Source organism: Plectropomus leopardus, chromosome 4 (genome assembly GCF_008729295.1).
Source record: "Plectropomus leopardus isolate mb chromosome 4, YSFRI_Pleo_2.0, whole genome shotgun sequence".
NCBI lineage: Eukaryota > Metazoa > Chordata > Actinopteri > Perciformes > Serranidae > Plectropomus > Plectropomus leopardus.
Genome location: NC_056466.1, coordinates 24,865,008 through 24,877,689, shown reverse-complemented (window position 1 = coordinate 24,877,689; position 12,682 = coordinate 24,865,008). Strand labels below are relative to the sequence as shown.

General features: G+C 40.9%; 1 protein-coding gene across 4 annotated transcripts in view; it reads left to right on the top strand.

The window, feature by feature from the left end:
* LOC121941839 (phospholipid-transporting ATPase ABCA1-like) overlaps window positions 1–12,384 on the top strand; it is a 40,733-nt gene extending 28,349 nt beyond the window's left edge. For 3 of the 4 annotated variants that reach the window (XM_042484734.1, XM_042484736.1, XM_042484735.1), the window contains exons 19-49: window positions 20–194; window positions 312–443; window positions 543–682; window positions 797–934; window positions 1,053–1,282; window positions 1,387–1,459; window positions 1,574–1,776; window positions 1,921–1,972; window positions 2,156–2,269; window positions 2,477–2,625; window positions 2,743–2,867; window positions 3,477–3,575; window positions 3,715–3,904; window positions 4,034–4,128; window positions 4,244–4,276; window positions 4,384–4,489; window positions 4,739–4,813; window positions 5,522–5,691; window positions 5,808–5,985; window positions 6,157–6,272; window positions 6,378–6,522; window positions 6,665–6,788; window positions 6,909–7,038; window positions 7,231–7,414; window positions 7,600–7,706; window positions 8,037–8,178; window positions 8,434–8,568; window positions 8,705–8,808; window positions 8,932–9,024; window positions 9,450–9,693; window positions 9,785–12,384. In XM_042484734.1, the coding sequence (XP_042340668.1) occupies window positions 20–194; window positions 312–443; window positions 543–682; window positions 797–934; window positions 1,053–1,282; window positions 1,387–1,459; window positions 1,574–1,776; window positions 1,921–1,972; window positions 2,156–2,269; window positions 2,477–2,625; window positions 2,743–2,867; window positions 3,477–3,575; window positions 3,715–3,904; window positions 4,034–4,128; window positions 4,244–4,276; window positions 4,384–4,489; window positions 4,739–4,813; window positions 5,522–5,691; window positions 5,808–5,985; window positions 6,157–6,272; window positions 6,378–6,522; window positions 6,665–6,788; window positions 6,909–7,038; window positions 7,231–7,414; window positions 7,600–7,706; window positions 8,037–8,178; window positions 8,434–8,568; window positions 8,705–8,808; window positions 8,932–9,024; window positions 9,450–9,693; window positions 9,785–9,928 (4,145 nt within the window). In that variant the 3' untranslated portion in view covers window positions 9,929–12,384. The remainder of the gene's footprint in view (window positions 1–19; window positions 195–311; window positions 444–542; window positions 683–796; window positions 935–1,052; window positions 1,283–1,386; window positions 1,460–1,573; window positions 1,777–1,920; window positions 1,973–2,155; window positions 2,270–2,476; window positions 2,626–2,742; window positions 2,868–3,476; window positions 3,576–3,714; window positions 3,905–4,033; window positions 4,129–4,243; window positions 4,277–4,383; window positions 4,490–4,738; window positions 4,814–5,521; window positions 5,692–5,807; window positions 5,986–6,156; window positions 6,273–6,377; window positions 6,523–6,664; window positions 6,789–6,908; window positions 7,039–7,230; window positions 7,415–7,599; window positions 7,707–8,036; window positions 8,179–8,433; window positions 8,569–8,704; window positions 8,809–8,931; window positions 9,025–9,449; window positions 9,694–9,784) is intronic. The other variant, XM_042484737.1, reaches the window with a different exon arrangement.
* The last annotated feature ends 298 nt before the right edge of the window (window positions 12,385–12,682 follow it).

Sequence of the window (12,682 nt, the reverse complement as noted above, 5' to 3'; positions counted from 1 at the left end):
TTCTTAATTTTATCCACAGCTGTGTGTATTGAGGAGGAGCCGAGCCACATCGAGCCAGGTGTTTACATTGAAAATCTGGTGAAGGTCTACAGCCATGGAAACAAGCTGGCCGTAGACGGACTTTCCCTGAGGTTCTATAAGGGACAGATAACCTCCTTCCTCGGCCACAATGGAGCCGGCAAGACCACAACTATGTAAGACAATACACGCATTATCTCAATGACATCTGAACGCATCTGAAACTAGTTGAAAGATTTTTTAAATCTGGCAATTAAATGGTGACTCCTGTGTTCCTGCCTGCTTCCTGATAGGTCGATCCTGACGGGGCTGTTTCCACCCACATCCGGCACAGCCTACATCCACGGCAAGGACATCCGCAGTGAACTCAGCACCATCCGACAGAATCTGGGCGTCTGTCCTCAGCACAACGTACTCTTCAGCATGTACGTATAAAGCATCGAGAATGGATTTTTTTTTTTTGCTCACTTGTGGCCTCTTGTGTTTTCGATTGATGCATGACCTGTGTGTTTTCTGTAATCCAGGCTGACAGTGGAGGAGCACATCTGGTTCTACGCACGTCTGAAGGGTCTACCAGAGGAGAAGGTGAAGTCCGAGATGGAGCAAATTGTGAACGATGTCGGGTTGCCACACAAACGGCGTTCCCGCACCAGCACACTATCCGGTCAGTTTGATTATTTTAAATTTCTTTACCTTTTTCACAAGTAGTGTTTTAAAGAGGGATTTCTATATGGATAGTAGTTTTTAAAACGGTCTTGTCTTCCTGTTGTCTTTGTAGGAGGGATGCAGAGGAAGCTGTCAGTGGCTCTGGCTTTTGTTGGGGGCTCAAAGGTTGTCATCCTGGATGAACCCACTGCTGGGGTCGATCCCTACGCACGCAGGGGCATCTGGGACCTGCTGCTTAAATACAGACAAGGTAATTACAACTGATAGCCAGTTAGTAACAGTACTTATTCATTATTTTCAATATTTGATATATTTAAATCTGTTTTGTTTGTAACCTATATGTGTTTGTCCCTTTGTTTCTCTGTCAGGCCGCACCATCATCCTGTCCACTCATCACATGGATGAGGCTGACATCTTGGGTGACCGCATCGCCATAATCTCCCACGGCAAGCTGTGCTGCGTAGGCTCCTCGCTCTTTTTGAAGACCCACCTGGGCACAGGCTACTACCTGACCCTGGTCAAGAGAGACTATGACTTGACACTTCAGTCCTGCAGGAATTCAGCCAGCACCGTCTCCTACAGCAAGAAGACAGAGAAGGTAAGAGAGGTGTCACAGAGTACAAGTTGTGTTACTGCCAGTGTTGTTAAAGAGATAAATATATATGTATATAGATATGTTTACCATCTTTGTCTTTGGTTCAGGAGGACAGTGTATCGGAGAGCAGTTCAGATGCTGGTCTTGGTAGTGAACCAGAGAGTGAAACCACCACTATTGGTAAGAACTGAAACGCAGTTGGCAACTTTAAAGGTGGACATGTTTATTGCTTTAAAAAGTCACAGAAGACATTTTATTATTCCTGCTCAACTTCTGCTGATTTCTTCCCCACAGATGTGTCCCTCATCTCCAATGTGATATTCAAGCATGTCCCCGAGGCTCGTCTGGTTGAGGACCTTGGCCACGAAATCACCTACGTTTTGCCCTACCAGTCGGCTAAAGACGGAGCCTTTGTGGAGCTCTTCCACGAGCTGGATGACCGACTCACCGACCTGGGAATATCCAGTTACGGAATATCTGATACCAGCCTGGAGGAGGTAAGGAGCAGGGAAAGCTCACCTCTTTGTCTGGTCTAACATAGTAAAATGATCAAAAGTAGGATGAAACTGATGTAAAATATACTTCATGTGGACTGACTTTGCTTCTGCCAATGTTTAATCCAATGTCTTCTAACCCGGCAGATTTTCTTGAAAGTGGCTGAGGACAGTGGAGTGGACTCTGTTGAGCTCTCAGGTGAGATTTTTGTTGCAATTTCAATATGCACAACATTCAAAAATCATTGCTACACCCCTGTTTTGGACATTAGTTGAAACATTTCTTGTAGGTTACTGGATTATTGCAGTTATCTTTTAACAAAACAGAAGACTTGAACCTCAAATAGCTTAAATTTACATGTCTATTCTCGTGTTGCTACAGATGGAGTCGTGCCAACCAGGACTCGTCGTCATCATGCATTTGGAGACCACCAGAGCTGCCTGAAGCCCTTCACTGAGGACGACTTTGATTTCAACGACTCTGAAGGTGACCCAGGTAGAACTGCACTACCCAGCATGCAGTGCAGTGATAGCAACAGTCTTATTGCTATCATTGCTTTCACTCTTTGTTTGTACCCAAAGCTGTATTTCACCAAAGTATAGAAATCAGTTGTTTTGTGCCAAATTGCAGCTGTAAGCTTTTAGTTTAAACTTAGCAGCAATATTACAAAATTCACTCATCTGTCGTGTCGCCTGTTTCCAGAATCCCGTGAGACCGACTGGCTCAGTGGAACAGATGGCAAAGGCTCATACCAGGTCAAAGGCTGGAGTCTGAAGAGACAGCAGTTTGTTGCACTTCTCTGGAAACGATTCCTCTACGCCCGGCGCTCCAGGAAAGGCTTCTTTGCTCAGGTATATTGCTGCTATTTTCATAAACATGTACGGTAAATACATATGTAGTAAATCAAGGTTGTTCTGCCTTGCATCAACCATGCAGGACTTTCATAACAATGTCATGCCTCTTTTTAGATTGTCCTTCCGGCTGTGTTTGTGTGTATTGCCCTGGTGTTCAGTCTGATCGTCCCTCCATTTGGAAAGTACCCCAGTCTGGCTCTGGATCCCGGCATGTATGGAGAACAGTTTACGTTCATCAGGTAAGATATCATTCTTTCTGTCTTAAAAAAACGTGTGTTTTCAATCATTTGAATCTAATTCTTGTACAAAAAAAGATATTTCTTGACAATTTCTTGACATTTATCCACCCAAACACTTTTTCAGCTCAATTAAATTGTTCTCTTTTTCAGTCCCAAAATTAAAAAGGAAATAAAAAAAAGTAAATCCTCCTTTAAAAAAAAAGTGTTATTCCCATCCACAAAGTGCATAACTCATTAAATATGTAAAAGATTACCTAACTGCACTAAGGTTTGCATGTTACCTAAGGGATGTATTTTAAGCTCTCTGGCTTAGCAAAGTACCAGTGCTGACATCTGCACTGAACACAGATGTTAAACTTTTGTGAATTACCAAACTCAAAATCCATGTTTCAAAGAATTTTGTTGCCAGAAAATAATGACAAAGCCATTTTAAATGTCCGTCTGTTTTAAGTAGACATATCCAGATTATGCACCTGTCTTCATTCTTAATACAATGATAGCAGTTGAACATGTTACATAATCATGTTTATGATTTGTGTATTTCAACTTAAAGGCAGTTATTAAATGTTATGTGATATTAATGGAGAATGGTTTTATGTGTCTTTTTAGTAATGATATGCCCGAGGACTCTCACACCAACAAACTCCTGGGAGCTCTGACAGATAACCCAGGGTTTGGAACTCGCTGCATGGAAGGAAAACCCATACCGTGAGTTTTGAAGATAAAAGTTAACATATATTTTGGATAATTAAAAAAAAAAAAATCTATATATATATGCAGTTTAAGTTAAAACACAATAAAGTCATCTACACATAAATAAACTTGTCTTTCTCTGTGCTCTCTGCAGGGACGCTCCTTGCACAGCAGTTAAGGATGAGTGGTTGATCCCGAAAGTCTCTCAGAGTGTGAAGGACATGTTCGATAAAGGCAACTGGTCCATGGAGAATCCCTCTCCCCTGTGTGAGTGCAGCTGCGAAGGACGCAAGAGGATGCTTCCAGAGTGTCCCGCTGGTGCTGGAGGACTCCCACCACCGCAGGTCGGTGACACCAAATAATAAGAAAATCAAATGTTCACCAATCCAAAATAACAAAGATAAAACACAAAAACACATACCAAAAAATAGAACTAAATGTTAATGATCTGTTTTGTCTGTTTGTCTATCCAGATGAAAATCAGTGACAAGGACACTCTTCAGAATTTGACCAGCAGAAACATCTCAGATTATCTGGTTAAAACCTATGCTCAGATCATTGGAAAGAGGTAACACTCGTCTTGCATACGTGTAACACACTTAGATCATAATCTTGTTTCATTGTATTATGTTTTATTCAAGGATGCATTCAGCATTGAATCATTTTTTCTTCTTTTCTTTTAGCCTGAAGAACAAGATTTGGGTCAATGAGTTCAGGTACATCTTCAGACATGATCCATCTTGATCTTATTTGTCCATAATAATGTCCATAATTCTCTCTGCCATGTCCTCCACCGGTATTAAAATGCCTGTACTCTTCACAGATACGGTGGATTCTCGCTAGGCGCCAGGAGTTCTCAGCTTGTGTCCCAGGCAGATGAAGTTGATGATGCGATTGCTCAACTGAAGAGACGTTTCCATCTGGAGAGAGTAAGAGACTACATTAAATTATTATTTTACAAACCGCACAAGAAAGCTTCCTAATGTGGTCAGTTTAACAACTGTTGTTTCAGTCAGTCAGGGTAAAACAGTAACTGCAGCATTTTATATTGTTATAATTTCAGCGGTAGTGGAAGTGGACAGAATAGACTTATATCACTGCTGGTTTGAAAGTGTCAGTTTATCCGTGTGCTGAAGCCCACTTTCTCTCTGCCTCTCTCTGCCTCTCCCACCCTCCAGGGTACTGCAGCAGATCGTTTCTTTCACAGTCTCTCCAGTTTTATCCAAGGATTGGACACCAAGAATAACGTCAAGGTTAGCGCACACACACACACACACACACACACACACACACACACACACGTGCGCACGCACACCCACACACATACTGGTTATACAACAGCACGTGGCTCAGTAGGTTACCTTCAAGCTTTCCTCACCAAATTCTTCAACAATGCTGCTGAGTAGTCACAATATGCTTCACACACTCTATTCAAAGTGTGTGTTTGATTGCATAAGGATTGATTTCTGCAGTGTGGCAGATTAAACAATGCAAAGCTTCAACTCAACACTGCTGGTGCATTTTTTTGCTCTTTGGATTTTTTTCCGTCATTCATCAACTACCAGTGTGGTGTTTCTCTTCATTTGTATCAAATCGTATATGCTGAGGAGAATGTTAGTCATAAACTTTAAATTTGCACAACTTTTTCACATTTTAGGCATATAGGCAATGATTTTATGAAGAAACTAAAGAGGCTTTAATTTCATTACAAAGATAATTCGCAATGAAAAGAGATAATAGCCTGATTACTTTTGAAATAGTCTTGTTAATTCCGAAATTAAGGTAACAAGTAGAGGGAATTTAGCAAAAAGTTGTCTTAGACACTTAGCAACAACACGCTGTAATTTTTACTCTCATGCAGACATATTGCGCTTAGTTGATAACCAAGCTGCTAATGTACTTCCAGGCTGCTTTGTATTTCCTTCGGGGTTACAGAAACTAAAATGTCTCTCTATCTCCAGATCTGGTTCAACAACAAGGGCTGGCACAGCATCGGTTCTTTCCTCAATGTCATGAACAACGGCATCCTGCGGGCGAGTCTGAAAGCCGACCAAGACCCCACCAAGTTTGGCATCACAGCCTATAATCACCCGCTCAACCTCACCAAGGAGCAGCTGTCACAGGTCGCACTGTGAGTATTACTGTTGACACAGTGGTAAACTTTAAAATGATAACATCTCTTTGACCTTTAAGGGACATCACTTGTCATTCTCACTTCTTTCTTTACTGTGTTCTCCCCTCTCTCAGGATGACGACATCAGTAGATGTGCTGGTTTCCATCTGCGTGATCTTCGCCATGTCCTTCGTCCCTGCCAGTTTTGTGGTCTTCCTCATCCAGGAGAGAGTGAACAAGGCCAAACACATGCAGTTCATCAGTGGAGTGCAGCCTTTCCTCTATTGGCTGGCCAACTTTGTCTGGGATATGGTGAGTTTTTTCAGTCACGCTCAACCTTTGGCCTCACTGGCTCCCCAAACTGTATTAAATATTATGAATACAATTCCAAATATATATCTGGACATAACGCAGTGTTTGCCTCTGTGAAACCTTCATAGAAATGTAGTGAAATGAAACTCTTGTTTTCTCCCTCTCTTGCAGTGTAACTATATCGTTCCAGCCACTCTGGTCATCATCATCTTTGTGTGTTTCCAACAAGACGCCTATGTCTCTTCCACCAATCTGCCGGTCCTGGCGCTGCTGCTGCTGCTCTACGGGTAATTTTGACACACACAGTCAATTCTTTTTGGCTCTTCTTTCATTATTTTCTCCATCTCTCTAACCTCATCTCATCCAAAATGATCTTTGCGTCTCCTCTCCAGATGGTCGATCACCCCTCTGATGTACCCAGCTTCCTTCTTCTTTAAGATCCCCAGCACGGCCTATGTGGTTCTAACCAGCGTGAACATACTGATAGGAATCAACGGCAGTGTCTCCACATTCGTGCTGGAGCTGTTTGGAAGCAATGTAAATATTTTCTTCCAGTCATTTTGATTGATATAGCAGTAGATTGATTGATGTTGATTGAAAAATGTGTAAAAAGGCTTACAAATGATTGAGATTTAGTCCTCATGATTGAATACTAACTGTCACTTTATTCTTCTTTAAGGAAATCGGTGGCATCAACGACATCCTGAAGAACGTGTTCCTCATCTTCCCTCACTTCTGTCTGGGCAGAGGACTGATTGACATGGTGAAGAATCAGGCAATGGCCGACGCTTTGGAGAGATTCGGTAATTACAGCAGACCTCTTTTATCAACTGCTGCAAGTGTTGCCTCATTTGTTTTGATAAGAGAAGTGAATATACATTTTATCAACATTTCAAATGTTCCCTTGTTTGTTTTGTTTTTAGGTGAAAACCGGTTCCGCTCCCCTCTGGCCTGGGACATGGTGGGAAAGAACCTGTTTGCAATGGCCATAGAGGGCGTGATCTTCTTCTTCATCACAGTCCTCATTCAGTACCACTTCTGTTTCAAGGCCAGGTGAGTGAAACTTTTAACACACGTGTTATCTGTCACATGACTCACTGACAGCAACTTAAATTAGATAAAAAAAATACTTTGTGACTCAAAACAATTGGGGGATTTGGATTTGGAGTCCCTCTGGGTGAAGGATTCAAGTAAGCCTGTCCTGATTGTGACCTCTTTTTTCTCTGTTGCCCTGTAACATTTCAGGTCATCCACCAGTCATCTGAAGCCCATTGGTGAGGAAGATGAGGATGTGGCCAGAGAGCGACAGAGGATCCTGAGCGGAGGAGGACAGTCTGACATCCTGGAACTTCGACAGCTCACCAAGATTTACAAGAGGAAACAGAAGCCGGCAGTAGACCGGCTGTGTGTTGGCATCCCCCCTGGAGAGGTACGACACTAACAACATTCACCTGTTACACATGTGATTCTGGATCAGACCAGGAAAAGAGTTTATGAATTGTTACAATCATTTTTGTAAGAGGACTATACACCACCACCAGCTGTGCAAGATATAGTCAACAATCCCTGTATTGCTTTAAAAAGTTAATGTACGTTGTTCCTCTTTGCCTGCAGTGCTTTGGTTTGCTGGGGGTTAATGGAGCAGGCAAAACCAGCACCTTTAAAATGCTGACAGGAGACTCTATGGTCACCAGTGGAGAGGCCTACCTAGCTGGCAAGAGGTAAGATAAATTATACCTCAAAATATACACTATATCCAATGATTTATGTTAGAATTAATATATTATTATTAATATATTCTTAGCATCAGTTATGCGCGTAGAGGTACTTGAAATAAATACTGAATCAACACAGAATAATGCAAGTCTGTCCCACCCCTGTTGAGATAATGACTTGAAGCAAATCCTTCAAAGAATATAAACGGCACTGTAAATGAAATTAGTTTTCATTCATTCGAAAGAAAACGTGGCTAAATTTTGTTTAAAATATGTATTTTTTGCTTTCTGTAGAAAGTAATTCAACCATTCTTTATGTGTTTTTTCTTATTCCAGTGTAACTACAGAGATAGATGAGGTGCATCAGAACATGGGCTACTGTCCTCAGTTTGACGCCATCAATGACTTGCTGACCGGCAGAGAGCACCTCGAGTTTTACGCCATCCTGAGAGGAGTGCCTGAGAAGGAAGTCTGTGAGGTCAGCAACAAACAAAATACATACATTTATTACACTGTATTGCACTTATTTTATTGTTTTATGTATGTAAATTTGTCTTATAATTCAATTTCTTTTAGTCTTGATTTTCTAATTTTTGTTGTCCACTCAGGCATTATGTGGGATATTGGTTGATATAAATGTACCAACAGACTCCATCATTCATCAGTCATTATTTAGGAACCTAAGAAAAAGAAGATGGTTGACACTCATGAAAACGTTTATTTTGTCCACTAGGTGGCAGAGTGGGGCATCCGAAAGCTGGGCTTAGTCAAATATGTGGACAAGGCAGCAGGCAGCTACAGTGGAGGAAACATGAGGAAGCTGTCTACTGCCATCGCTCTCATCGGAGGACCGCCTGTAGTGTTTCTGGTAAGCGGAACATCATCAAACATACGCAAAATATTTTTGAAATGGTGACCTAAAAATTAATAAAAAAGACCGTAGATCTGTCTGTTCATTGGTACATTGTAGCAGCAGCTGAGAATCTGTTGTTTCCTGTTTACAGGATGAACCAACAACAGGCATGGATCCTAAGGCACGTCGTGCTCTGTGGAACGCCATCCTCAGTATCATCAAGGAGGGACGATCTGTAGTCCTGACCTCACACAGGTTAGACTTGACATCTGAATTACACTTATTCAGTTAACTGAGCTATGTATTTTTAATGTTATATTTGCATATTTTTGTCAACATGACTAACCTCATCCTGGTGTGTTCCTGTGTGTTTGGCAGCATGGAGGAGTGTGAAGCACTTTGCACCAGAATGGCCATCATGGTCAACGGCAGGTTCCGCTGTCTGGGCAGCGTGCAGCATTTAAAAAACAGGTAGGAATAAAATGCAAAATAGTGTTTCACAAAAGCTGACACACAAGAGATGAAAGAATGAGTTTTCCAGATTATCGCTTTAACAGTTCACCTGGATTGAATTGAATTGAATTGAATTGAATTGAATTGAATTGAATTGAATTGAATTGAATTGAACATTATATAAACATTATATATAAACTTCAACTATACAGACCATATAGAAATATATGTAAACATATCCACATTTTTTTTACAGAGAGGAAAGATAGAAAAAGGAAGAAGGAAATAATACAAAACAGTACAAAATAAACCATTACACAGTAATACCTGTTAACACCTGGTGACTGTCAAACTTCTTTGCCCATGTACCTCATAAAAATCCTGTCCTTGTACATCTTAAATCTGAATTACTGAATTAAACGTGCTTTGTCGTGTTCTCTCAGGTTTGGTGATGGCTACACCATCATCCTGCGTGTGGCGGGCCCAGACCCAGACCTTCGGCAAGTGATGGAGTTCATCGAGCGGGAGTTGCCTGGCAGCACGCTGAAAGAGAAACACCGCAACATGCTGCAGTACCAGCTGCCCACCTCCCTCACATCCCTCGCCCGCATCTTCTCACTGCTCTCTAAGAACAAGGACACCCTCAGCATAGAGGACTATTCCGTCTCACAGACAACTTTAGACCAAGTAAGCACCCAAAGGCTCTAACTGCAAATGGATCATGACTTTACTGTCGGCTGAGTCTAATTTCTCCTTCCTCTTCTTCTCCCTCCTGCAGGTGTTTGTAAATTTTGCCAAGGACCAAAGTGACGAGGACCATTTGAAAGACGTCCATCTAAACAAACGGGACGCTGTGGTCGTGGACATTTCCCAGCTAAACTCTTTCCTCACAGACAGCAAGACCAGGGAGAGCTGTGTCTGATTCCACAACATACCATCAGAGGGGGTAGCTAAGCTTCACCCCAACCCTGAAACCATGGACCACTAACCTGCACGGGTGGGGAGACGAACTATGTGCATTTTTTTTTTTCTATTTTTTAGTCTTTTTTAATTGTTATCATTTCTCAGTGGACCTGCACTTCAGCGCACAGCCTCTTGAAAAAGGCAAAGACTGCAGGTATTGTGACAGACACTGAAACAATGAAAACTCAATGCAAATCAATGCAAAAATTATATATATAAAGATATTTAAGATGAGAAGATATTCCTGTGAGGGCTGGAGACCGGTGCTTCTCCTTCACGAGACGGACGGAAAGAGAGAAAAGACTTAAAACACTTGAAGTGACAGCAGAATTATAATGCTGCGCTAGTCTGGAAAGCTTGTAGCCCTGCTACTCACCCAATGGACACAGCATCGGGGACAACGGAAGGAAATATATCTAGTTTTTAATCCCTGTTCCTAAAAGTAGTTAGCAGTAGTCAGTGGGACTTTATATGTGCTGCTCTGTATCGTGAAATCACGACAATGTCAAAAAAAAAAAAAATCAGATCATTCACTGCCAACTGCTGAAAGACGGTCTGACTATTTTTTTATTCAGGGTCTCTCGGTCTCTCTTCATTACCAAGCGCAGTTGTTTTATCATGAAAACGATGGTAAAACGGCATTTACAATCCAGTTGATTTCAGTCGCTATAATGCAACATGTTTATTTTTACTAATTTGGTTTTTATTTAAAGATAATTTCATTCTAATAGACTTTTTCCTTTCTTTGAATGATAATTAAGATTGATAACCAAGTTGTCTTTTTTTTTTGTTGTTCTTCTGTGTCCTTGACATTGTCCAGCACAGTGCCTATACTGTATCATGGTGGAGAGAGAGAAATCTGAGCACTCCATTAAAAACAACAACAACAATGTATGTAGGCTGCCCAGGAATGTATATGACAGACACCAACAGGAATCAAAGCACAACAAAAGCGGCTTTTTTGTGAAGATAATGAATGAAACTTGAGTGTTTTTCTAAAAAAAAAAAAAAAAAAAAAAAAAAAAAAAGACAATGTGTCCTTCATTGTCAAAAACATCGAAGAAAATCTTGTGGTTGCTTGATGTCTGTACAAAAGGCGCAGTCTGCTACACTGGCTTGTTTTTACTCGGCCAGCTGCTCTCTTTAATTGAACTGAAGGCGAAATGAGGCAAGGTGACCATCGCAGGCTTGTGACTTCAAGAGAAAGATCGTTGAAGAATTTGGACTGTTTTTTTTTTTCTTGGAAGTGCATTGGAAATATATACTGCATGCTTTCCACTGGGCCACACACCTGGACTATCAGCACTTCTGTGTGTGTGCCGAAGCATGCCGACAGCTTGTTAAAGGACTGGAAGTGACGGCATTGTGCTTCATTGATGTGAGATTATTGGCACATACAGTATGTATATGTGGAATCCAAAGTTCTGTTGTGAGAAAAAAAAGAGGAAAATCTGTATCTATCTGTGATTTTTGGCAATGAGACGAATGAGAAATGTTACTGCAGGTAAAATTCTAGCTTTCGTACCAGGCGATGTAAAGATGCTGGCTTTTCCAGTTTCTTTTCTACGTGCCTGTGTGAGGGCTGGATGGGAGCGTTTAAGACCTGAGCAGGCATCGATGTGGATATTATGTACAGTTGCAACTTTGTGATGTCAAAAAAAAAAAAAAACAGTGGAGTGAACAAACAGTATCTGTGCCAAATGGAGCTGAATATATATCTTTGATCCACCAGCATAACATAGAGGAGGCAACTGTTTTTGTAAAGCTTTGAGTTTTAGTTCTCAATCCATCGTATAAGCAGCTGGACACAAAAAGCTCACACTATGTAAAATGTGCGCTCCCTCATTCAGTCTCCATCAGACTGCCAGTTTTTTCTTCTTCTAGTCATGTTGCCAAATTCTGATCTCTCTGTTTGTTATCAAGCTGCCACACTGAAGTTAACTGTACTGTTACTAACTCAAATCTTTAGACGTGAGGTTGAGATGCTTCACTCAGAATTTTTCCAGAGCTAGTCGACAGGCCAGATTACGCATAAACACGGGACCACGGCAATTAGAGTTGTGCTTGTAATGCTTTATAGTCCAAATAAAACCTTGTATCCAGGGTTTAAATTAATGACAGATTGTCATTACGGGTGTCATATCAAATCTTGGAAACCCTTCAGCTAAATGTGAGCACTTTATAGACTTCATAGCCTGTTGTCTCAAAGATGTATGTGTAGGGATTTGGGTAAATTAGACAATTTAAAAAACAAATCTCTGCACTGGAAAACAGGTGTATTTCAGACAAAATGAAGCTGCATCATTGCATTGCATCTAACTTGAAATCGAAGGCGAAGGCTTCCAATGCAATGAGAGAAATGAGTCAAATAATGAAAAGCAGAAACCGATAAAGAGAGACTTGCAGGACAGAACTACGGTGTGTGATTTTTCTCTTCTCGTGCTCAATATTATTATTTGTTTACATTTTTAAGTATTAAACAGCTGTTTGAGTCTGTTACGCATTGTGTATAGTTACTCTTTACATTATTAATAAATAAAAAATTCATACATTTTGAAAAAAAACTTGATTATTTTGCATTTTGTTTGTCTAGTTGTGACGTAGAAAGCTTGTTGTCAGATGGAAGTTTGTAGCCAATGATTGAACAAAAGATATGTTTACTGTATGTTTGGGTGGGTGTGAGTTAATGTGTGCTGATGACTTTCTAGAGTTT